Source organism: Narcine bancroftii, chromosome 13 (genome assembly GCF_036971445.1).
Source record: "Narcine bancroftii isolate sNarBan1 chromosome 13, sNarBan1.hap1, whole genome shotgun sequence".
NCBI lineage: Eukaryota > Metazoa > Chordata > Chondrichthyes > Torpediniformes > Narcinidae > Narcine > Narcine bancroftii.
Window position 1 is genome coordinate 87703893 of NC_091481.1, and position 22334 is coordinate 87726226.

Genomic DNA, 22334 nt, shown 5'->3' on the forward strand with positions numbered 1-22334 from the left:
TGAGGGTCTGCTGCTGGGAGAGCCTGGGGCTGTGGCGGGAAGTGGCCAAAGGTGTTAGTGTTGTCCTGTAAGATAGCAAAGACTCAATGCCCCCTTCTATCTCAGAGTCACAGTGTGGAAACAGTCCCATCTTTCCCCCACTGGCCAAAATCTCTCAGCTGCCCGCATTTGGTCTGTATCTCTCTAAACCTGTCCTATATAAGTATCCATCCCTGTACCAACCTCCTCCACTGGCTGTTCCATACATCCACCACCCTCTGACCCTATGTGTATAAAATGTTACCCCTCAGGTTCCTGTTAAATCCCCCCCCCCCACCCCGTGACATGAGATTTAAGTCAGGTTGAGTGGTTCACAGAGAAGCATGTCCAGACACACAGAAAACATGTAATGGGGAAGACACAAAACAACACTCGATACTAAAGCTACATTGGTGTTCAAATGAGAGAGTGAGCTCCGATACCAGTGGCCGCCTTTCTCTCACTCTCTCTCTGTTACACACAGGCAGTAATATTCGTTCACTAACATTCTCTTACAAGCCAGGAACTTCAACACGTACTCCCCGGTTCCCTGTACCAAAGGGGGGTGCGGCTCAATGCAAAGTATTCCCACACAATACTATGATCCCACTCTCAGTGTTTCTTTTTCTTTGGCTTGGCTTCGCGGACGAAGATTTATGGAGGGGGTAAAAGTCCACGTCAGCTGCAGGCTCGTTTGTGGCTGACAAGTCCGATGCGGGACAGGCAGACACGGTTGCAGCTGTTGCAGGGGAAAATTGGTGGGTTGGGGTTGGGTGTTGGGTTTTTCCTCCATTGTCTTTTGTCAGTGAGGTGGGCTCTGCGGTCTTCTTCAAAGGAGGTTGCTGCCCGCCAAACTGTGAGGCGCCAAGATGCACGGTTTGAGGCGATATCGGCCCACTGGCAGTGGTCAATGGGGCAGGCACCAAGAGATTTCTTTAGGCAGTCCTTGTACCTCTTCTTTGGTGCACCCCTGTCACGGTGGCCAGTGGAGAGCTCGCCATGTAGTAGTGCACACCTTACCAACGACTCCTCTGGTGATGTCCACAGTCCGTAACCTGGCGTACACCAGCGTCCGTGGGCAGGTCCAAAGGGGCAGAGAGAGAATGAGCTGCTGCACATGGTGGAAGCTGGAGGGTCCGGCCCAGGTAATCACCAGGTGCTTAAAGGCGCTGATGTTCATGTGTGCACTAATGGATGGGCAGAGCCCAACCTGGATTGGCAGGTGATGTGACTTCTAACTAGGTCTCAGATGGAGAGGTCACGTGACCCCTGCCCACACTACACCCCCTCACATTAAATCTCTACTCGCTGGTCTCTGATTCCCCTACTCTGGGCAAAAGACTCTCTGTGACCCCTGATCTACTCTCAGAATGTTGTCCACCTCCATGAGATCAGGTTGTGTGTTGCTCCAGGTTTCCAGTGCCCCCCGCCATTCCCCTTTGTGGTGCATTCATCCCACATTTGAAACAATCCCTTCCCCCCAACAGATTCTACCCCTCACCGACACACTCAACCAGCCATTCTTAACCTTGTTTTGGTTATGACCCTGTTAGGACTCTGCTCAAAGTTTCTGGGGCCTCTTCCCTGTGAAGCAGTCAAGATTAGTTGGTTTCTTCTGTACTTCTCTCCTACTGACTACATAACAAACATTAAAAATATTTTGATTTCATCTGTGGCTCCCAGGGGGTGAGGGCATAAGGCCCCCATTAAGAATGGCTGCAACTAGAGGCAATTAACATGGGCTGATTAACCTGCTGGTCTTCACCAGCCTGTGTTTGGCCCATATCCCTCTCAACTGCTCCTATCCAGGTATCCATTCACACGTTGCAACAGTAGCTGCCTCAACCCCCTCCCGTTCCCCACACAGATGTAGCATGTGAACAGGTGGAGACCATGTTGCCTGCTGCACCACTATGAGACTGTGGGTGACTGTCATTCAGGTTCAGCCTCAAACATTCACTCCAGAACTCTCTGCTCACCCACTGCCCCCAGGTTCTCCGTCCCTGCCCTTGGGGGAGGGGGGGAGTCCCGCGTAAACGTGGCTACTTCCTGCAGGGTGAGGTCCCATCATGCCTTGGTCCCGACTTCCACGCCAGCACTGCCCACTTCTCCACTGGAGATAAGCTAGACAGCCTGCAGATGCTGGGGTCGAGCACAACATACGCATGTGCTGGAGAAACTCAGCAGGTCATGCAGCATCCACAGGAAGTAAAAAGTGACCAACGTTTCGGCCTGGCCCCTTTGTCAAGGTACAGGAACAAATGGGCAGATATTTTTCTTTAACAGACGAAGGGCCCAGTCCTGAAAAGTTGGTTCCTTGATGGTAACCCTCCTCCTCTCTGAATCGTCCCCCCCCAGAGCTTTGAGTCGTGCACAGACCCAGCAACCCCACCCCATCAACGGAGCCACCATTTATTAACCTTTTAGCAATACAGCTTGGTAGAAGCCCCTTCTGACCCATGAAACCCAACTAAATGCACCCAATTAACCTGCCAATCCTGTATGTTTTGAAGGGTGGGAGGAAACCAGAGCACCCGGGGAAAACTCATGCAGGCCACAGGGAGAATGTACAAACTCCTTTCAGACAGTGATGGGGAATCCAGCTCGCTAGCACTGTAATGGACATTTGGCCTGTCCACTGTGCATAAGGACACTGCTCTGGGAAGCAAGCAAGTGTTCTCTTCCTGTAGAACTATAGAAACCCTCAGTTCAGAAACAGGCCTGTCTACTCCGTGTCGAACTGTTCTTATCTCACCCAACCTCCATGGGAAAAGCCCACTCATGTATACCCCTCATAATTGTGTATACCCCATCAAATCTCCCCTCATTCTTCCACGCTCCAGGGAATAAAGTCCAAACCTTTCCCTGTAACTCAGTTCCTCAAGCCCCGGCAGTGTCCTAGTAAATCTTCTCTCACTCCTTCTATCTTATTGAGATCTTTCCTGTTGTTTGGTGAACAAAACAGCACATAATCCTCCAAATTTGGCCTCACCAATGTCTTCTACAACTTTACCACATCATCCCAACTCCTTTACTCAATACTCTGATTTATGAAGGCCAAGATGCCAAAAGCTCTCTTTACAATCCTATCCACCTGTGACACCACTTTCAGGGAATTATGTCTCTGTTCTACCCCACTCCTCAGTGCCCAACTGTTCACCGTGTATGTCCTTTCTTGGTTTGTCCTTCCAAAATGAAACATCTGACCTTTGTCTGCATTGAATTCTATCTGCCATTTCTCAGCCCATTTTCTAGCTGGTCCAGACCCCTCTAAGTTTTGAAAACCTTCTTCGCTGTCCACAATGAACTGAAAGCCTTCCTCCTTCCCTCCTTGAAAAAAGCGAATTATTTGCTTGTGAGAGCTTTCTGCGCCCAACAGAACCTGTATTTCCTATATTATCATTGGAGTTAAGTTGCACAGGCCCCCTGTGTTGATGTTGAAGAGTGTGGGGAAGTGGCGACGGGTACTTTATAATCCCCTCTCCTTCCTTCCAGTACCTTGACTACCGGAGCTACACGGTCAGTGGGTGTGTGAGAGAGAATCCAGCCCTGGAGCGAGCCGTGTCCCTGGTCAATGGGATCTCCCAATGGGTACAACTGATGATTCTCAACAGGCCCACCCCTGCCCAGCGAGCAGAAGTCTTTACCAAGTTCATACACGTTGCTCAGGTACCACATGTTGGTGAGGAGTTGTCCTGAAGGATGTCGATCGCCCAGACTTGTTGGTTGCCAGGCTCCCTTCCGCACTGGGGGAACGGTGCTGACTTGTGTCCTCCATGATCTCATCAAAAATAATTACTTCTCCTCTCTGAAGGGAAGCAAAGCATTTGATGAAATTAAAGCTTCATGACTGCATCTTTCTCCAGAAATCCTTTAGAACATAGACCTACCTTCTGCTACCTCTCCATGACTGAACAGATTCCCAGAGGATTCTCTTCCCCTTCAGAGATTCTCAGTGAATTGCACGGAAAATATTATTTATCAGTTCTCTGACATCTTAATTGCCCCATGAACTAAACAAAGGCTTTTTCCACACAGACACCAACACTTTAAAAAAAAAAATTAATTATTTGAATTCTCCCAGCTGTCGTAGTGGGATTTGAATTCTCATCTCTCCAGGTCAATAGTTCTATGTCATTCAAGTTAACAGTGGGGAAGAACAGAGGGACCTTGGGGTCCAAATCCATAGATCCATCAAGGTTGCCGTGCAGGTTGATAGGGGAGTTAAGAAGATGTGGTATGCTGGCCGTCGTTAGTTGGGGGACAGTGGCCGGTTGATGAGGCGGTTAGAGCAACACTTTTACAGCGCCAGCGATCGGGACTGGGGTTTGAATCCCGTGCTGTCTGTAAGGAGTTTGTACGTTCTCCCCGTATCTGCGTGGGTTTTCCCCGGGGCTCTGGTTTCCTCCCAATGTTCAAAACGTATGGGGGGGAGGGGGGGTTGTTGGTTAATTGGCATGAACTTGTGGGCCGAAATGTCCTCTTACTGTGTTGAATGTGTAAATCGAGCTCTAGAGCCGTGAGGTGATGTCGCAGCTCGACAAAACTCTGGTTAGATCACACTTGGAGTATTGTGTTCAGTTCTGGTCCCCTCATTACAGGGAGGATATGGAAGCATCAGAGAGAATGCAGAGAAGATTTACTAGGATGTTGGTTGGAGAACTTGTCTTATGGGGCAAGGTTAACACCTAATGACAGGAAAGATATCAATAAGATTGAAAGTGCAGAGAAAATTTACAAGGATGTTGCCAGGACTTGAGGAGCTGAGTTACAGGGAAAGGTTGAACAGGTGAGGACTTTATTCCCAGGAACTTGGAGATTTCATAAATGTGTACAAAATTATAAAGTTCATCACCAACTAACTGTACACATACAACCAGGCAAACTAGTGCTTTTCCAGACCACATACACAAACACATAATAATCACATAAGATATAAAATATACGTAAATATTTTGGGCTGATTTACCTGGTTACAGGAAAAAGTTCATCAATCCCACAGCCTGTGGGAAGAAGCTATTCCCCAGCCTGGCCGACCTGATGTTGATGCTCCTGTACCACCTTCCTGATGGGAGTGGGTCAAAGATCCCGTGTGCTGGGTGGAAAGGGTCCTCGATAATCCTCTGAGCCTCATCTAGCCAAGGCTCCCGGTGAATGTTGTCAATAGAGGAAAGGGAGACCCCAGGGATCTTCTCGGCTGTTTTGATGATCCTCTGTACTGACCCGGTCCGATGCTTTGCAGCTCCTGTCCCACACAGAGATGCAGGCGGACAGGACCCTCCCAGTGGTGCTCTTGTAAAATGTCAGGAAGGGGGGGCCGTTAAACAAGTCTGCCGAGGTTGGGTGAGACAAAAACTAAAGGGTAGGTGTTAAGGGTGAAAGGGGAGATTTTTAAAGGGAACATGAGGGGGAACTTCTTCACACAGAGAGCGGTGGGAGGGAGTGTGGAACGAGCTGCCAGCTGAAGTGGTGAATGTGGGCTCAATTTTATTATTCAAGAAAAGTTTTGACAGGCCAATGGATGGGAGTTGTGTGGAGGAATATGGTCTGGGTGCAGCCAATGGGACTAGGCAGAATAAAGGGGTGAAGGACCTATTTCTGTGGTGTTGTGTTCTATGGTTCTAAGATTGTGTTCCTTCACAGAAACTGCGGCTTCTCCAAAACTTCAACACACTAATGGCAGTCATCGGAGGACTTTGTCACAGCGCCATATCTCGACTCAAGGAAACCAGCTCCTATCTCTCTCAGGATGTCTCCAAGGTCTGTCTGTTTCTTCACCCATCTCCCCGCTATTTAGATTGAGATTGTTCAGTGTTGAGCCAGGTGATGGTGTCTGGTAGAAGAAAAATTGATAAATATAAAAAGAGAGGTAAATTAATACCTGTACCAGCAGTTGCAGTTGGTGTAAGAAAAAGAAAATAATATTTTGGAAGTAGTGGTAGCATTGCATGGTTCCACTGTAGTATCATGGCCTGTATCTCCGTACCAACACACTCAGGCTGCGTCTGTGATAAGTATTGAAAATACAACAAACACCCAGTGCATTGGGCAGCGTCTATGGAGAGAGAAACAGAGTTAGTGTTTCTCATTTATATTTAGAGATACAGCCCTTCCAACCCATGAGCCCACTCCTCCCAAATACAGTCATGTGACCCATCGACCTACTAACGCCATCTGTTTTTTTGAAGGGTGTGAGGAAACAGAAGCCCTTGGAGGAAATCCGCAAAGACACGGGGAGAACATACAAACTTGTGGATGGTACCAGATACAAACCTGGGTCACTGGCACTGTGGCAGCCTAACACTGACCATGGTTCGAGTGAAAAGGATGTAAACAGAAGCAGATGGAAGGGGGAGGGATTGCCATTGAGAGGTGGACCCCATCCTGCCTCCCACCGTGTCCAATAGCTGTGTCAGATCATCAGGGATTGGACTGCAAGGAGAGCTTATTGAAACCTTCCTGGGAATGAGGTTATCTTTGGATGGATGCCACAGTTAGTGTAGTGGTTAGTTCCATGCCTTTACAACGCCAGCCAACGGGACCAGGGTTTGAATCCCATCCATCTGTAAGGCATTTGTATGTTCTCCCCGTGTCTATGTGAGTTTTCCCTGGGGCCTCCGGATTTCTCCCACCCTCTAAAAGCATATAGGGCTTGTAGGTTAATTGGGTAGCACAAGCTTGTGGGCCAGAAGGGCCTGTTACCGGCTATATGTCTAAATATAAAACTATAGATTAGAAAGCAGTTGCATTTTCTAATTATACTTCAAAGGTCACCAGGGACCTGGGAAATACGTCAAGGTGCAGGAGTGTGGGAGGCCATGGAGAAGGTATGGGGACGTGATTGGAGTCACAGCAATGCAGTTGGCTGGATGCCTCATGTTGGTTCCTTTTCGGTTTGACATCTGGGGGCCAGTGGTCTTCTGCCAGAGCGGAGCAGGAGCAGACACAGGGGTGAGGGTGGTCCGTGGTGGGGTAGAATGAGCCCTCAGGACTGGCTTCTGCTCACTATCAGCATTGATGTCAGTCACCAACAGCTGTCTGCCTCTGCCCTCAACACGGCCAAAAGGGGCCTGATCCCTGCCCAGCACAGCTGGCCCTTCTCCAGTAACCTTCCACCTTCCTCTCTTCTCCAGGCACTGAACGAAATGACTGAACTCCTGTCCTCCTGTAGTAACTACAACAACTACCGCCGGGTCTTCAGTGAGTGTACTGGTTTTAAGATCCCCATTCTTGGCGTCCATTTGAAGGATCTGGTCTCCCTGAACGAGGCGCTGCCCGATTACATCGAAGACAAGAAGATAAACCTGAGCAAGTTACAGCAGCTGTACAGCCGCATCTCCGAGCTCACTCAGATCCAGAGCTGCACTCCCCCATTTGAGGCCAACAAGGACCTGGTTCACCTCCTGACAGTGAGTGCCCCACACAAGCCTTCTAATCTGATGGTGGGGAGTGGGGAGGTCACCAGACAAGGGCCAGTCCACCCAGCGTGTACTTGGGTAAAATGAAAAGCCGGTCTCACTGTATCCGAGGTATTTCCTGTCCAGTCTTCTCAGCTTCTGCCACCAAACTGGGGAGAGCTAAAATCTTGGAGTTTGTGGCTGGAGAAGGTACTAAAGTGATGTAGGGAACTGGATGGACTTCCAGAGATCAATAGGGGTGTAGGGGGACTGGAGGGAGTTACAGAGACAGGGAGGGGTGTAGGGGACCAGATGGACTTCCAGAGATCAATAGGGGTGTAGGTGACTGGAGGGAGTTAGAGAGACAGGGAAGGGTGTAGGGGACTAGAAGGGGTTACAGAGACAGGGAGGGGTGTAGGGGACCAGAGGGAGTTCAGAGACAGGGAGGGGTGTAGGGGACCAGATGGACTTCCAGAGATCAATAGGGGTGTAGGGGACTGGAGGGGGTTACAGGGAAATGTATAGGGGACCGGAGGAGATTACAGGGACAGGATGGGGTGTAGGGGACTGGAGATGGTTAGAGACAAGGAGTGGTATTGGGGACTGGAAGGAGTTACAGAGACAGGGAAGAATGTAGGGGACTGGAAGGGGTTACAGAGAAATGTATAGGGGACCGGAGGGGATTACAGGGAGGGGTGTAGGGGACTGGAGATGGTTAGAAACAAGAAGGGGTGTAGGGGACCAGAGGGGGGTTACAGAGATAGAGAGGGGTGCAGGGGACTGGAGGGGATTACAGGGACAGGGAGGGGTGTAGAGGATCGGAGGGGATTACAGGGACAGGGAGGGATTTGGCGCTGGAGGGATCTCCAACTCCATTGGCTTTTCTTTCCATAACAGTTTGTGATTACGTTCCAGCTCTCGCTTGACCTGTACTACACAGAAGATGAAATCTATGAACTGTCTTACACAAAGGAGCCCAGAACTCATCGGGCAGTGGTAAGCCAACATGATGATTCAGAGCAAGTTGAGGCCACTCTGCCACTTAGGCCTGTACTATCACAATGAAAAATATGGCTGATTTGATTGTAACCTCAACTCCAGAATCCCGTCTACCTTATGCCCTCTTTTTAATTTCTTTGAAATATTGAGACTTTGCCTCCACTGCCCTTTGAAGAAGAGAAATTCCACACTCAGGGTCTGATGGGACAAACAACATTGTCTTGCACTGGTGACCCTATGTTTTTAAACAGTGACCTCTGAAGCAGAGGGGAAAATGGGTTGATTCTATCCTCTTAGAGGGCCTGGAATGCAGTTCCAGGGGTGATGGTGGAGGCTGGTATAATAGGGACATTTAAGACTTAGGCAGATGGATGTAAGGATTATGGAGGGTTACGGATGTAAGGGAGGAAAAAGATTGTTGCAACTCTACAAATCTCACTTAAGGTATTGTGTTCAGTCCTGGTTACCTCATTACAGGAAGAATGTGGAAGCTGTGGAGAGGGTGCCTCTCTGTGAACTAGTAAGCAATAGAAATCAAAGTTCCTGAAACCGCCGCCAGTTACCACTGGCCGACATCAACAATCAACGTTCCTGAAACCGTCGCCAGTTACCACAGGCTGACATCAACAAGCAACGTTCCTGAAACTGTCGCCGGTTACCACAGGCCGATGTCGACTAGCAACGTTCCTGAAACTGTTGGAAAGCACAACATAGAACATTACAGCACAGTCCAGGCCCACGATGTGGATCTGATCTATAATAAACCTACTCAACAAAACTGAGCCCTCATACCCATAACCTTCTATTTTCTTGAATCCATGTACCTGTCTGAGAGTTTTAAATGTCCCTGTTGTTCCAGCCTCTACCACCCCTGGCAATGCATTCCAGGCACCCACTACTCTCTGAGTAAAAAAACAAATGTATCCCAGATGTCTCCCCTAAACTTTCCTCCACTCACCTTAAACAGATGGTCTCTGGTGTTTGCTACTCATGCCCTGAGGAAAGACACTGGCTGTTATCATCTTGTAGATGTCTGTTAAGTCTCTTCTCATCTTCTCATCCTTTGTTGTTCCAAAGAGAAAAGCCCTGTTGATGTGTGTGTGTCGGGGTGAATGTGTGTGTGTGTATTGGGGTGTGTTGGGATGAGTGGATGTTGAGGTGTGTCTGTGTGAGAGTGAATGTGCCTGCTCTCTGCCCCCACCCCCTGATGATGGGCTGTTCTCTCTACTTTCAGACATTCCCTGCCTGCAAGCCCCCCGTGGTTGTTGACTGGGCCTCAGGCGTGGCCCCCAAATTGGATGCCCTGACCATCAGCAAGCACGTGCGGCAAATGGTGGATGTAAGTGCCTGACACAGCGGCTTCCACCTGTGCTGAAGCTGTCTGGGGGGGTGGAATGCCTTAGATGGGGTTTGGGGGAGATGGCGGTCGTGTGTTGCGGACCTGTGCAAACTCGGCCACTGCTCTACTTGCCTCCTTCCATCAACATCAGACCTTCCCGTGGAAGGTCAGTGTGCTCATGAGTTACTCTTGGAGAGAGCCCAAACGCTGCCTTTACTCACAGGGGTGATGAGTATGGGGGAAGGACTTTGGACATCCAGGTGGCCCTGTTTTCTCAGTGTCCCCGACTGCTCTGATGCCCCCATGTTCGGGATCCACAGGCCTCATCTCCCCCAGCTCCTCGGCAATGGGGCTCAGGTGCTGCCACGTTCCCCTGCCTTGCCGTGTTGGCCCATTTCCCGCACATGGAGTCTCCTTGTCCACCTTCCCTGACTTGGTGGTTGCTCTTGCATCAGAACATGGTGAGACCGTTGGGGGCTCCCTCATCTCAGGGCTTCATCGAGACATGGAAATGGCCCAAATCATTTTGTTGTACATTGGGCAGTGAAAGGTGGATGAAATCAAGGTGGCCACTTACACCTGCAACTCATTCCCAGCCATTTCCTAAGTCATTTATCCGCCCACTGGATAGTTCACCCTCTGGTGGGGCGATATGGTCCTGACTCTTGGCTCTCTCGCCCTGTAGTCTGTGTTTAAGAACTATGACCTCGACCAGGATGGTTACATTTCCCAGGAAGAGTTTGAGAAGATCGCTGCTAGCTTCCCATTTTCGGTCTTCAGCTTCAACAAGGACCGGTGAGTGTTGGTGCCTCGTTTCCTGTGTACGCTGTCAGGGTTTTCACTCAACCTGTTCCATGGGGCATAGGGATCATTGGGTTAACTGGCTTCTTGGTCTTCGGGTGTCGGGGGTGAATGCTTCTCGAAGGAGCTTTCCGTAAACATGAAGCGTCGGACCAGAAGTCAATACAGAGGATCACTGGGGCGCTCATCTATCCCACAGCCTGTGGGAAGAAACTATTCCCCAGCCTGGCCGTCCTGATGTTGATGCTCCTGTACTTCCTTCCTGATGGGAGTGGGTATAAGGTCCTGTGTGCTGGATGGAAAGGGTCCTCGATAATTTTCTGACCCCTATTTAACCAATGCTCCCAGTGAATGTTGTCAGTAGAGGAAAGGGAGACCCCAGTGGTCTTTTTGATGATCCTCTGTATTGACCCGGTCCGATGCTCTGCAGTGCCCATCCCGCACAGGGATGCAGCTGGACAGGACCCTCCCAGTGGTGCTCCTGTAGTTGTTGTCGGTAGGGGGGCCAGTCGCCTTGCCCCCTCAACCACCCGAGGAAGGGTAGGCGCTCCTGCTCCTTCCTAACGAGGTGTTGTGGGTCCAGGGAAGGTCGCGTATTTCATTTATCGTACCAACAGCAGGTGAGCATACTGACCCCCAATTCCAGGGTCCCAGGTTCGATCCCACCCTGGTGGCTGGCTGGGTGGAGTTTGCATGTTCTCCCTCTGACCCTGAGGGTTCCTTTCAGGTGCTCCCTTGTCCCAAGGAAGGGTGGCCGGTGGGATAATTGCACCCTCCCCCCGTGAACTGCCCCCTCTTCCTGTGCATGGGGGAGTGGTAGAGCCCGGGAGTCAGCAGGGAGGTCAACGCGGGGTGAGGATGATGGTGCGTGATAGTCGAAGGGTCTCTATCCGTGTTGTACAACTCTCTCACTGCTCCCTGAATCAGCAGGGAACGGGGGGATGCCACAAATAGCTGCGATGGAGGGTAAGACCATCCTCTCTGCTGGATGATGATGGATCATTGGGCGGGTGTTTTATTGCAGCAAGGAGCTGATCAGTCGAGAAGAGATCACCACCTACTTCTTGAGAGGGAGCTCCATCTGCTCCAAGTTGCCACTGGGATTCCTGCATAACTTCCAGGAGAACACGTACAAGAAACCTACCTTCTGTGACAACTGCACGGGATTCGTAAGTCTGAGGAGAGGGCGAAGGGCGTTGGGGCAGGGACCTGATGGGACCCCGCAGAGTCAGAGGTGAGAGCAGAGGTTAAAGGTTGCGATGGACAAACATACTGGAGAAACTCAGCGGGTCACACAGCGTCCACGGGAAGAAAAGGGTAACCAACGTTTCGGGCCTGGGCCCTTCGTCAAGTCAGAGTTTACAGACGCAGCCCAGAATTGGGGTTAGAATCCTGCACTGTCTGTAAGGAGTTCGTGCATTCTCCCCTTGTCTGTGTGGGTTTTCCCCGGGGGCACCAGTTTCCTCCCACCTCCGAAATGCACCGTAGTTTGTAGGTATAATTGGGTGGTATTTAGAGGCCACACATGAGATACAGCTCATGACTTGTTGGCAGAGTTTATGGTGACACATTTCCCCATTTTGTAGCAAGTTTTCAACCCATATAACCCTGAGATTCTTTCCAAGCAGTTTTGATGGTGAATTGGATACCAACTATTTATCTTTGTTCTCTGTGTTTAATGATGTACAAGGCCTCCTGTGGTGTTCAGACCATAAAGATAGGAGCAGATGTTACTATTCGACTCATTGTATCCTCTCCACATTTCATCATGAGCTAATCCATTCTCCCACTTAGCCCCACTCCCCTGCCTTCTTCCCATAAACTTGGATGTGCTGGAGATTCAGATACCTATCAATCTCTGCCTTAAATGATATTTGTGGTTGATTTTGGTACAAATGTAATTCTTGTATTTTTTTTGCAGCTGTGGGGCGTTATTAAGCAGGGATATCGATGTCAGGGTAAGACAATCCTCTCCCTTGTCCTTCATCAGCCTGGTTAAAAGTGTCTGTCGGGAGTTTGTTGTGTGCTTTAAGCCATTTGACACTTCCCTGGAGAGTTTAGCACAACGTTAAATCCTGAGGTTCCAGCCTTTTTTTTGTTAACTTAAGCCGGAACGGTTAGCATGGCACTGTTACAGCGCCAGCGATCGGGACCATGGTTTGAATCCCCACTGTCTGTAAGGAGTTTGCACGTTCTCCCTGTGTCTGTGTGAATTTTCCCCAGGGGCTCCATTTTCTCCCACCCTTCAAAACATACCGGGGGTTGTAATTTGGTGACATGGACGCGTGGGCCAGAAGGACCTTTTACTGTGTCAAAATGGAAAAAAATCCTACTAAAGGCGATGAGCTGAGAAAGGGTGGAGTGTGAGCGGTGTTCCTTTGTGTCTTCTTCATTGGTGGATTTGGAAGGAACTGTCAGACAAGCCGTGAATAACCACAGACAAGACCCACCGTACTGGTAGTGGGGTGCGGCGGAGATGGACAGACGGGACCCTCTGTACTGGTAATGAGGTGTAGCGGGACGTAGCAGGGATAGACAGACAGGACCCCCGTACTGGTAGTGGGGATGAACAGGGTGTTGACCAGGCTTTGTCCTGAATGTTATCCAAGCCAAATTCCTGTCAGGTCTGAGCCCACCTGATGAAGGGCCAAGGCCTGAAATGTCAGCTGCCTTTTCCTTCCTGGCTGAGTTTCTGCAGAATGTTTTTGTTTAGTGTGTTGGAGCCCAGTGACTTTATTCCATCCTTGCTCCTGATCCATGCCTCATAGACAGAGCCCGACAGCGTGGAAACAGACCTTTCTGCCCATCCTACCCACGCCAACCAAAATGTCCCAGCCACACCGTATGCGTGTATGTGAGTGTGCGTGAGGGTCGCTGACCTGTACTCTCTCTGCAGACTGTGGCATTAACTGCCACAAACAGTGTCGAGACACCGTGATGCTAGAATGCAGAAAGAGGAGTAAAGTGGAACAGGGTCACATCACCCCATCCTCGGTGACAGCCACTCCCAACAGGTCCCATGGCACAGGTACGTCCACACACACCAACCCCATGTCGCCATTCAGGGGGAGTTCATGTAGACATGCATATGTATTTGTGTGTCAACGTGTGTGTTTGTCTGCACCCATGTGTCTGTGTGTCAATGTCCACGTGACGGTGTGTCGGTGTGTCCACGTGTCGGTGTGTCCACGTGTCGGTGTGTCCACGTGTCGGTGTGTCCACGTGTCGGTGTGTCCACGTGTCGGTGTGTCCACGTGTCGGTGTGTCCACGTGTCGGTGTGTCCACGTGTCGGTGTGTCCACGTGTCGGTGTGTCCACGTGTCGGTGTGTCCACGTGTCGGTGTGTCCACGTGTCGGTGTGTCCACGTGCGGTGTGTCCACGTGCGGTGTGTCCACGTGCGGTGTGTCCACGTGCGGTGTGTCCACGTGCGGTGTGTCCACGTGCGGTGTGTCCACGTGCGGTGTGTCCACGTGCGGTGTGTCCACGTGCCGGTGTGTCCACGTGCCGGTGTGTCCACGTGCCGGTGTGTTCCCGTGCGGCTGTGTGCACCCTTGCATCTGGTCAACTGTAGGGTTTTGGTTGTAAGTTTCCCAGGTGGTAACAGGGTGAAGGGTGTCATTGTTGTGGAGGGGACGTGTGCTCGCTGTGTCTGCTGTCTCGTGTTGAGCATAGACATCTGTCACAGAGGTGATTGGCTGAGCTACTTGGGGTCCCTTTGGTATTGGTGGGACTGCAGAATGCTCCCAGCCAATGGGATCTCAGCAACCATCAACCCCTCACCACCCAGTACATGACAACATTACCCTCTTGAAGCATCCTGTGGACATCAGTGACTGCTTCGCTGATCCTGGATGACTGTAGTAGTCGCTGCTGTTCCATGGTCCCTGGGTCACGAGTGACATTAGCGACGAGAAAGGAGGTAGTGCTGCTGTCTAGTGCCTCCAGATATCCCTGTTCGACCCCGCCCTCCGGCGCTGCCTGTGTGGAGTTTGCACATTATCCCTGGGTTTCTGTGGACACTTCAGTTTCCTCCCACGTCCCTGGGGTGGGCTAATTGAGTCCTCTTCACCTCCTGTGGAGTCAGAGCTGTCTTGGTGGGTTGAAGGGGTTCCCCGCGGTCTGATGAGGACAGGATGGTTGAAGGGGTTCCCCGCGGTCTGATGAGGACAGGATGGTTGAAGGGGTTCCCCGCGGTCTGATGAGGACAGGATGGTTGCCCGGTGCGGAGGGGTAGGGGTCTGAGGATCTTGTGGGGCTGAGCTGGCCATTCACAAATCGAGGCGGTAGACAGTCAAAGGTTCAGGGTGAGATGACAGCCTGGCCCCTCGTTCCGTGTTACATCTGGGCCTTCCTGTTTGCTTATACCTTGAGAAAGGGGTCAGGCCCAAAACATTGGTAACGTATCTTTACCTCCTGTGGATGCTGCGAGACTGGCCGAGTTCCTCCAGCGTTTCTGTGTGTTTTTACAGAGAAACACCTCCATCTCTGCAGGAACTTTCTCCACAAACCACCAGGGTCCAAGCTCTCCTCCAACATCTTCCTTTTAATGTCGTCTGGGAAATGCTGCGGGCCTGGGCTGGAGAATCGGATGTATTAGTTATCGGGGACTACTAGCAGTAAGGGGAAACACGATGGTCTGCAGACACTGTGATTATAGTAAAAACTTAGAAATGCTGGAGGAACTCGGGGGTAGAAAATCGTCCATTTGAGTCTAGCAGGGGAGAGCATGACTGAGAGAGTTCATCCTTTGTAGTCGTAGATGACCATGGCTTCAAATTCAAGTGGGAGATTGGTGGCTGTGGGTCCGGAGGTGACTGGTGAGGCCAATCCGGGCCCTGAAGGCTCGCCCACAAGTAGGTGGGTGCAGTTGTGGCAGTGGATGCTGGTCGGGCCTTGCACACAGCTCGCTTTCGTTGCACCTCGATGATGTGCCTGACTTCACAAGAGGCAGAACGTTCTTGAAGAGCACAATGGCCTCTTGCTTATATGGCAAGATTCTGCAAAGTTGTTTTTTTTCCCCTCCACTGATCTTGTTTGTCACCTCCGAAGACCGTTAGAATACTGCGGTAGGCAACTGTCTTGTCTCAGACTGGATCTTATCTGAACTGACTGGCCTGGATAACATGTTCCTGTATCTATTAACCTTCTCCTGCCTCACGCTGACTTTCTTAATCTCTTGTAGCAATGTTAATTGTAAGAAAAATAAATGGTTATGGATGTGAGGAAGGGATAGATTTGAAATTTAGACATACAGTATAGTAACAGGCCCTTTCAGCCCACGAACCCGAGCCGTCCAATTACACCCCGGTACGTTTTGAACAGTGGGAGGTAACTGGAGACCCCGGGGAAAGCCCACGGGGCGAATGTACAGTCAGTGTGGGATTCGAACCCCAATCACTGGCGTTATAACAACGTTGCCTTCACCTCTACGCCAACCGTCTGCATTGTGTAGGTTTACATAGGTCAGCACAACATTGCTGAAATAAGGTAGAACATTCCGGCAGAGAACAGGCCCTTTGGATGTTCTATTCCCTTCTCGAACCCCCCCCCCCCCCCCCCCCAACACACAGTGAACACGAGACCTGCGCTTAATGCTGTGGGATCTGTCCATGCCCACTCCAGCCATGGTCTTCACCCTGAAGCTGTTTTCCCCCCTGCATGGTTAATGAGACATGACTTTTCACCCTGAGGAGTGGTTTCGCCTACCCTGGCCATACTACTGCTCCCTTCCTTTCCCCCACGGTGAGAATCTTTAATGACCCTTGAAGACCCTTTTACCTTGAAAAAAGGCCCAAAACGTCAGTTTTATATCTTTCCCTCCTATGGACGCTGTGAAATTGGCCGAGTTCCTCCAGTGTCTGCAGACTTTCGTGTTCCCCTAAATTCAATCCCTCCGTCAATGAAGGCCAATGTTCTATTTGCCTTCTTGATAACCTGCTGCACCTGCAAACCAACCTTCTGCAATTCATGCACAAACACTCCCAAGTCCTTCCACATGGCCACACTCTGCAATCACTCGCCATTTAAATAATAATCTGATCTTCTAACGTGGATAACCGGACATTTGCCAACATTGAACAGATCCTTGCCCACTCACTTAATTCTGTCCAGACGCTCCGTATCCTTCGTGCTGTATCTGCTCCTCCAGCAGGATTTAATGGTTTAATTCTGGAGGGGTTGAAGGTACCTTCACAGCCAAATATGGTCTCTTTTGCCCTCTGCTGGATTAAAGCCTTATTACAGTTCTTGGTGATGCCTGCCCCCTTCCTTGCCCTGTCCAGAGGAAGCATTTTGAACTAAAAACACACAGAAATGCTAGAGGAACTTGGCCAGTCTCACAGCGACCACAGGTGGTAAAGATTTATTACTGACATTCCGGGCCTGAGCCCTTCTTCAAGGTACGAGCAAAGGTGTCCTCCCCCTCCTCCGGGGGGAGGAGTCCAGACCAACAATTGGATATGATCCAAGGAGAGGCGAGAATTGATCGTGGCTCTGTGGAAGGAAACAGGGAGAAGGGTAAGAGAGACGAAGCTGGGGGAAAGGAGACAGGGAGGTGGAGGGGAGGGGTGGTCTAATGGAAACCAGAGAAGTCGACGTTAATGCCATCTGGTTGGAGGGAGCCCAGAGAGATAATGAGGTGGTGTTCCTCCAATTTTCAGGTGGTCTCAGTCTGGCCGTGCACGAGACCATGGACAGACATGTCGGCAAGGGAATGAGTTTACCATTTGGGAGAGGCAACCCCCCCCATCCCCCAAACACTCCCACACGACTGTCTCAGCGGAAGGGGATGTAGCTAATTGATGAGAGAAAGATTCTGGAATAGAAGTGAAATCTGGAACAAAGCCCGAGACTGCCAGTCAGGGACAAAATAGCCAAATCAGATTCAGATGGGGATTACGGAAGGAAGGGAGAGAGCAGAAGGCAGCATCCCTGGGGAGATACAGATGGACGGTCAAGGTGAGGTCCTTCCCATGGTAAACACTGGCTGGGTTTACGTCCGATCACACTCTTCACATGTGAATGGCTGTCCCTCAATCACGCCAGAGAACCACGGCTGAGGGTCCTGCACTCCCCAAAGTCCTCTCTGCGGGCCTATTCAAGAGAAGAGGAATTTCCTGTCTCAGGAAGTTTCCGAAAGGCCTGGATAGAGTGGATGGGGAGAGGATGTTTCCTGTGCTGGGATAGTCTGGGACCAAAGGACACAGCCTCAGGAAACAAGTGTCCCTTTACAACAGAGATGAGAAATTTATTTACCTGGGGAGCAGGGGTGAATCTGTGGAATTCGTTGTCAAGAACGGCTGTGGAGGCCACATCATTGGATGTATTTTAGACTGAAGTTGATAGGTTCTTGATCAGGAAGGGTATCTAGGGTTATAGGGAGAAAGCAGGAGAGGATAGTAAATCAGCCATGAGGGGCTGAATGGCCCAATTCTTCTGCTTTGTCTGATGGAATCTTTGAGCTGCAATTGAAAGATGTTGTGACAGTATTGTTGGGAGTTGGGATTGGGCTGACCTGCTCTCCCACAGGGGCTGGAGGGGCAGAGTGGCCTTGCGCTGCTCACTGTAATGGATCTGACTCTTGGTCATTGCTGCTCCAGCAGGCACTGATGTGTTCATGTATCCCCACGCGGATGGCGGTGATCAGGGCCAGGAGCACAGTGAGGCACCCCAAAGGAAGCCCAGCGTGGTGAGCAGGTTCACGCAGACCGAATGGCCCCTGGCGGACACTGTCAGGGGCAGCAGGAAGCCTGCACGGGAAGGGTCTGGCGTGAAACACTCCACACCTCCGCATCAGCATGACAATGAGTTGGAAATGCAGCAGCAGAGACCGCGAGAGGTTGAGCAGGTGAGAGGGGAGTTGGGGGGGTGGAGAGAGACGGGAGTGGGGGAGGGGAGAGAGACGGGAGTGGGGGAGGGGACAGTGTGGGGGAGGGGGAGAGAGGAGTGTGGGGGAAGGGGACAGGTGTGGAGAGAGACGGGTGTGGGGAAGGGGACAGGTGTGGCAGAGGGGGAGAGGGATGGGTATGGGAGGGGAGAGGGAATGTTGTGGGATAGCTCCCAAATGCAGGCATGGTCTGATTGAGGGGGAGAACGCGGATGGGGAGAGGGGAATGGTGATGGAGTGGGGGACAAGAGGAGGGAACAGGGGAGGGCTCAGGGGAATGGATGGGGATGGGGGTTTGAGAGGCATTGGAGTTGGTGGGTGTCTGGGCCAGCTATTCTGGTTTGATGTGTAGTGGGACTGAGTAGGTGATCTCTCAGTCTGCCCTTAGACCTCAGAGGCCAACGAGCCTAGTTTCGCAGGAAACAGTCTACTTTGCAGTTTATGGAGGCTGACTTTTATTGTTCATCCCCGAGTGCTCCAACAAGGTGGGGGCTTCAGGTGATCGCTGGTTGTGTTGACACGAACCATGCCAGTGTATCTGACCATTGGAACCTCCTCCCTTGCAGGCTGGCAGCGAACCTGAAGGGTTCCACTGTCTTGGTTCCCGAGTCGGGATTCTCACTCCTGTTTATTCGAGTCGATCTGGGAGCAGCACGTTACTGCACCACCGACCGGGTTTGAATCTGGCACTGTCTGTAAGGAGTTTGTACATTCTCCCTGTGACTGTGCATGTTTCCTCCTGGCGCTCCAGTCTCCTCCCACCATTCAAAATGTATGGGGTTATTTGGGCGGTGTGGGCTTGAGGGCCGGGCCTGTTACCGTGCTGCAATTCTGAAGATTTAACTGCATTCATTGAGTTGGGATTTCAACTGGTCTCTGGAACAAGCCACTTGCTGTGCAGTCCCATGTTTCCTGCAACCTTCCCTCACTCCTCTCCCTCCCACTTTGCTGATTTTGTTTTCCATTAACCCTCGCCAAGGATGGTCGGTCGGGCTGTCAATTCACCCACCACCACAGCTTTGGAAAGCGCAAGGAAACCCAGGTGGCCACAGGGAGAATGTGCAAACTCCACGCAGACAGCAGCCGAGTTCAGGATCAAATTGGGGTCTCTGGCTGTGGGAGGCACCGGCTGGGCCTGATGTGTGGTCGCGCGTCCCAGAGGAAGGCGGGATACGTGGGAAGCAACGGGGAGTCAACACTCCAGGCCCAAGTCCTTCTTTGGGCAAAGGTGGGGCACAGGCTGGGTGGACAGAGGTGGGTGGGATAGAAGCTGAAAGGTGTTGGGGAGGGGATAAGGACTGAGGAGAAGGGGATGGGGAACTGGAGGGGGAAAGTGAGAGGACAGGGAGGGGTGGGAACCCACAGATATTGATGCTGTTTTTTTGAAGAATGCCCAGATGGAATACAAGGTGTCCTTGTCCTTGCTCTGGTTGACGGGTGGTCTATGCCAGCAGTGCACAAGGCCATGGATGGACATGTTGGGGTTGGAATTGGATCAGTCAGCCACAGGGAGGTCCTTGCTGCTGCAGTGGACAGAGCAAAGATGCTCCCAGCCCCTTCACTCAGCAGAGCATCTATCTTAGCCCTCCTTTCCTCTCGTATCCTACGCTCGCCTATGCTTTCCCTGCTCCCCCACATTCAAGGGTCTACCTGATTTTTGGCACCTCCTGAAGGCCTCAGAGGGAGATTTACCAGGATGTAGCCTGGATTGGAGAATATGTCCCTTGAGGCAAGATTGACAGGTGGGGCTTTTCCTCGGGGTGAAGGAGAATGAGAGGTGACTTAATTGGGGTCTTCAAGGTTTTGAGAGGCAGAGATAAGGGGGACTGCCAGCACCTTTATCCAGGGAGAGAGTTGCAAACACATTGGTTTAGGGAAGTGGTTTGCCACCTTTTTCTTTCCACCCACATCCCACCTTAAGCAATCCCTTACTATCACAGAGCACTGGTGGCCTAGGGATTACTTACAGTGGTCTGTGAGTGGAAAGAAAAAGGTTGAAAGTCACTGCCCCTCCACCATCAGACTCCTCAACAACAAACTTAATCAGGGACTCGTTTAAGGACTTGGACTTGTGCACTTTATTTTTTTTCCTCAGATTTGCACAGATGGTTTACATTTCTTTATTTGTTTACATGTGTTCGTTGGGTAGTTTTTTTTTGGATGACCAGTAAGTGGTAATTCTATCTCGCCCGTGGGATAAAGAATCTCAGGGTTGTGTGTGATGTCGTGTATGTGCTCCGACAATAAATCTGAATCAAGTACTGTGATCGCCACACTGCCGTCCACTGATATCTCCTGTCCTTCTCTCCCCTCCTCCCTTGTACGTCCACTGCTATCTCCTGTTCTTCTCTCCCTTCCTCCCGCATTCGTCCACTGATATCTCCTGTTCTTCTCTCCCCTCCTCCCTCATACGCCCACTGATATCTCCTGTTCTTCTCTCCCCTCCTCCCTCATATGTCCACTGATATCTCCTGTTCTTCTCTCCCCTCCTCCCTCATTACCACATCTGCTACAGCAAAGAAACCAGCTGGCCAAGGAGAACGAACACCTCCACAAGCTGAAAGTGGGGCTGGAGGAGGAGAACTCCAGGCTCCTGCACCAAGTCAGTGCACTGCAGGAGCAGCTCAAGAGTCTGGGGGGGACGCCTGCACCCCTCCGCCCACCTGCCGTCACCCTGATCCTGCAGCAAATGGACGATCTCCACGTGCAGCGAGACTCCAAGATCTGAGCTGGGGGTGCGGGCCAGCGTGGGCACACGAGCAGAGGATGCAGACCATCCGGTCTCCCCCCACCCCTGACATCGTGACACACCTTACGTTCATTTTGATTCGTTGCATCAGGAGACTTCCCCGTTCTGGGAGCGAATGGGAAAATTGCACATTCCCGGCTTGATCACGCAACTTCTTGAGTCAGTCGAAAGGCTGGTGAGCAACGAGGGGTTTCTCACCCACTGAACGCTGCCACACCACATACCAGAGGGAGTGGAAGAGGTGGAGGACAACTGTAACGTTTGTAGATTGTCTTCAAGACAAGATGGATGGAAATGGGCTAAATGCAGGCCTAGGGGTTTAAGGTACATTGCTTGGCATGGATGAGGTGGTGTGATATCTGACTCTGAACAGATTTGAACAGTCGAATCTCTCTGGTTGTCTTCACGAGGGATCGGGTCACCACTCCACGTTGCTGGACATCCTGGCCTCCAAGCTCCTTGCCCAGATCTTTTGTCTTCCATCATCTGGCTGCAATGAACTCAAGTATTCACTCAGTGACTGTTCTTTGATGTCAGATCATTCGATGTGCCTGGCATGCCATTAATCTGTAGCCAGTTCGTGTCTCCTTGGTCACTTATCCGTGTGTGTGAGGCAATGATCCGGACTGATTTATCCCCACCTCCACTGACAAAGACCAGCGTGGCCTTGCTTCGTCCGACAACGAACTGCTTCCACCACTTCTGTCGGTCAGGAACTGCATGCACCAATGGACGACGATTTTTTTGGTCTATCTAAGCCAATCGTCATTGTGAAGTTAATGACTGGATAAAGAACATCAGGATGCTTCCAGCAGCGCTGCTAGACTGGCTTAACCTCGCGATGAGCGCCACACCTCCCCACCCCCCGGCACCCGTGTGTGAGGAGAGGATCCTGGTGTTGAGACATTTGTAATCAGCGCTTCATTTGTGCGTGTGTGAGCTATACAGGGCTGGATCCTGCTGGAGCTGTTCATCGAAATAAATTACGGACAGATATTCACCTTGTTCTGTGTGTTGAGTAAGGTCACAATGTAAGCCCATTCCAGAGGCTCGAGATGTAATGGGCCGATTTGGATGTGACTTTCATAAAGGTTGATATTACAGCCATTCTTAACTGGTTTTTTTAAGCTATGTTCCCCTCCCCA

The 22334-nt window shown here is 51.1% G+C and overlaps 1 protein-coding gene across 19 annotated transcripts in view; it reads left to right on the plus strand.

Annotated features, from left to right (window-relative positions):
- The window catches only part of rasgrp4 (RAS guanyl releasing protein 4), a 296739-nt gene extending 274443 nt beyond the window's left edge, over positions 1–22296 (plus strand). For 15 of the 19 annotated variants that reach the window (XM_069907490.1, XM_069907489.1, XM_069907491.1 and 12 more), the window contains 12 exons: positions 3514–3687; positions 5662–5778; positions 7152–7427; positions 8331–8411; positions 9649–9753; positions 10439–10548; positions 11579–11723; positions 12476–12512; positions 13451–13582; positions 18154–18401; positions 19007–19135; positions 20956–21266. In XM_069907490.1, coding sequence (XP_069763591.1) covers positions 3514–3687; positions 5662–5778; positions 7152–7427; positions 8331–8411; positions 9649–9753; positions 10439–10548; positions 11579–11723; positions 12476–12512; positions 13451–13582; positions 18154–18401; positions 19007–19135; positions 20956–21168 — 1767 coding nt within the window. In that variant the 3' untranslated portion in view covers positions 21169–21266. Of the gene's footprint in view, positions 1–3513; positions 3688–5661; positions 5779–7151; positions 7428–8330; positions 8412–9648; positions 9754–10438; positions 10549–11578; positions 11724–12475; positions 12513–13450; positions 13583–18153; positions 18402–19006; positions 19136–20955 lie in introns of all 19 variants that reach the window. The other 4 variants (XM_069907499.1, XM_069907503.1, XM_069907502.1 and 1 more) reach the window with 4 other exon arrangements.
- Positions 22297–22334: the final 38 nt, after the last annotated feature.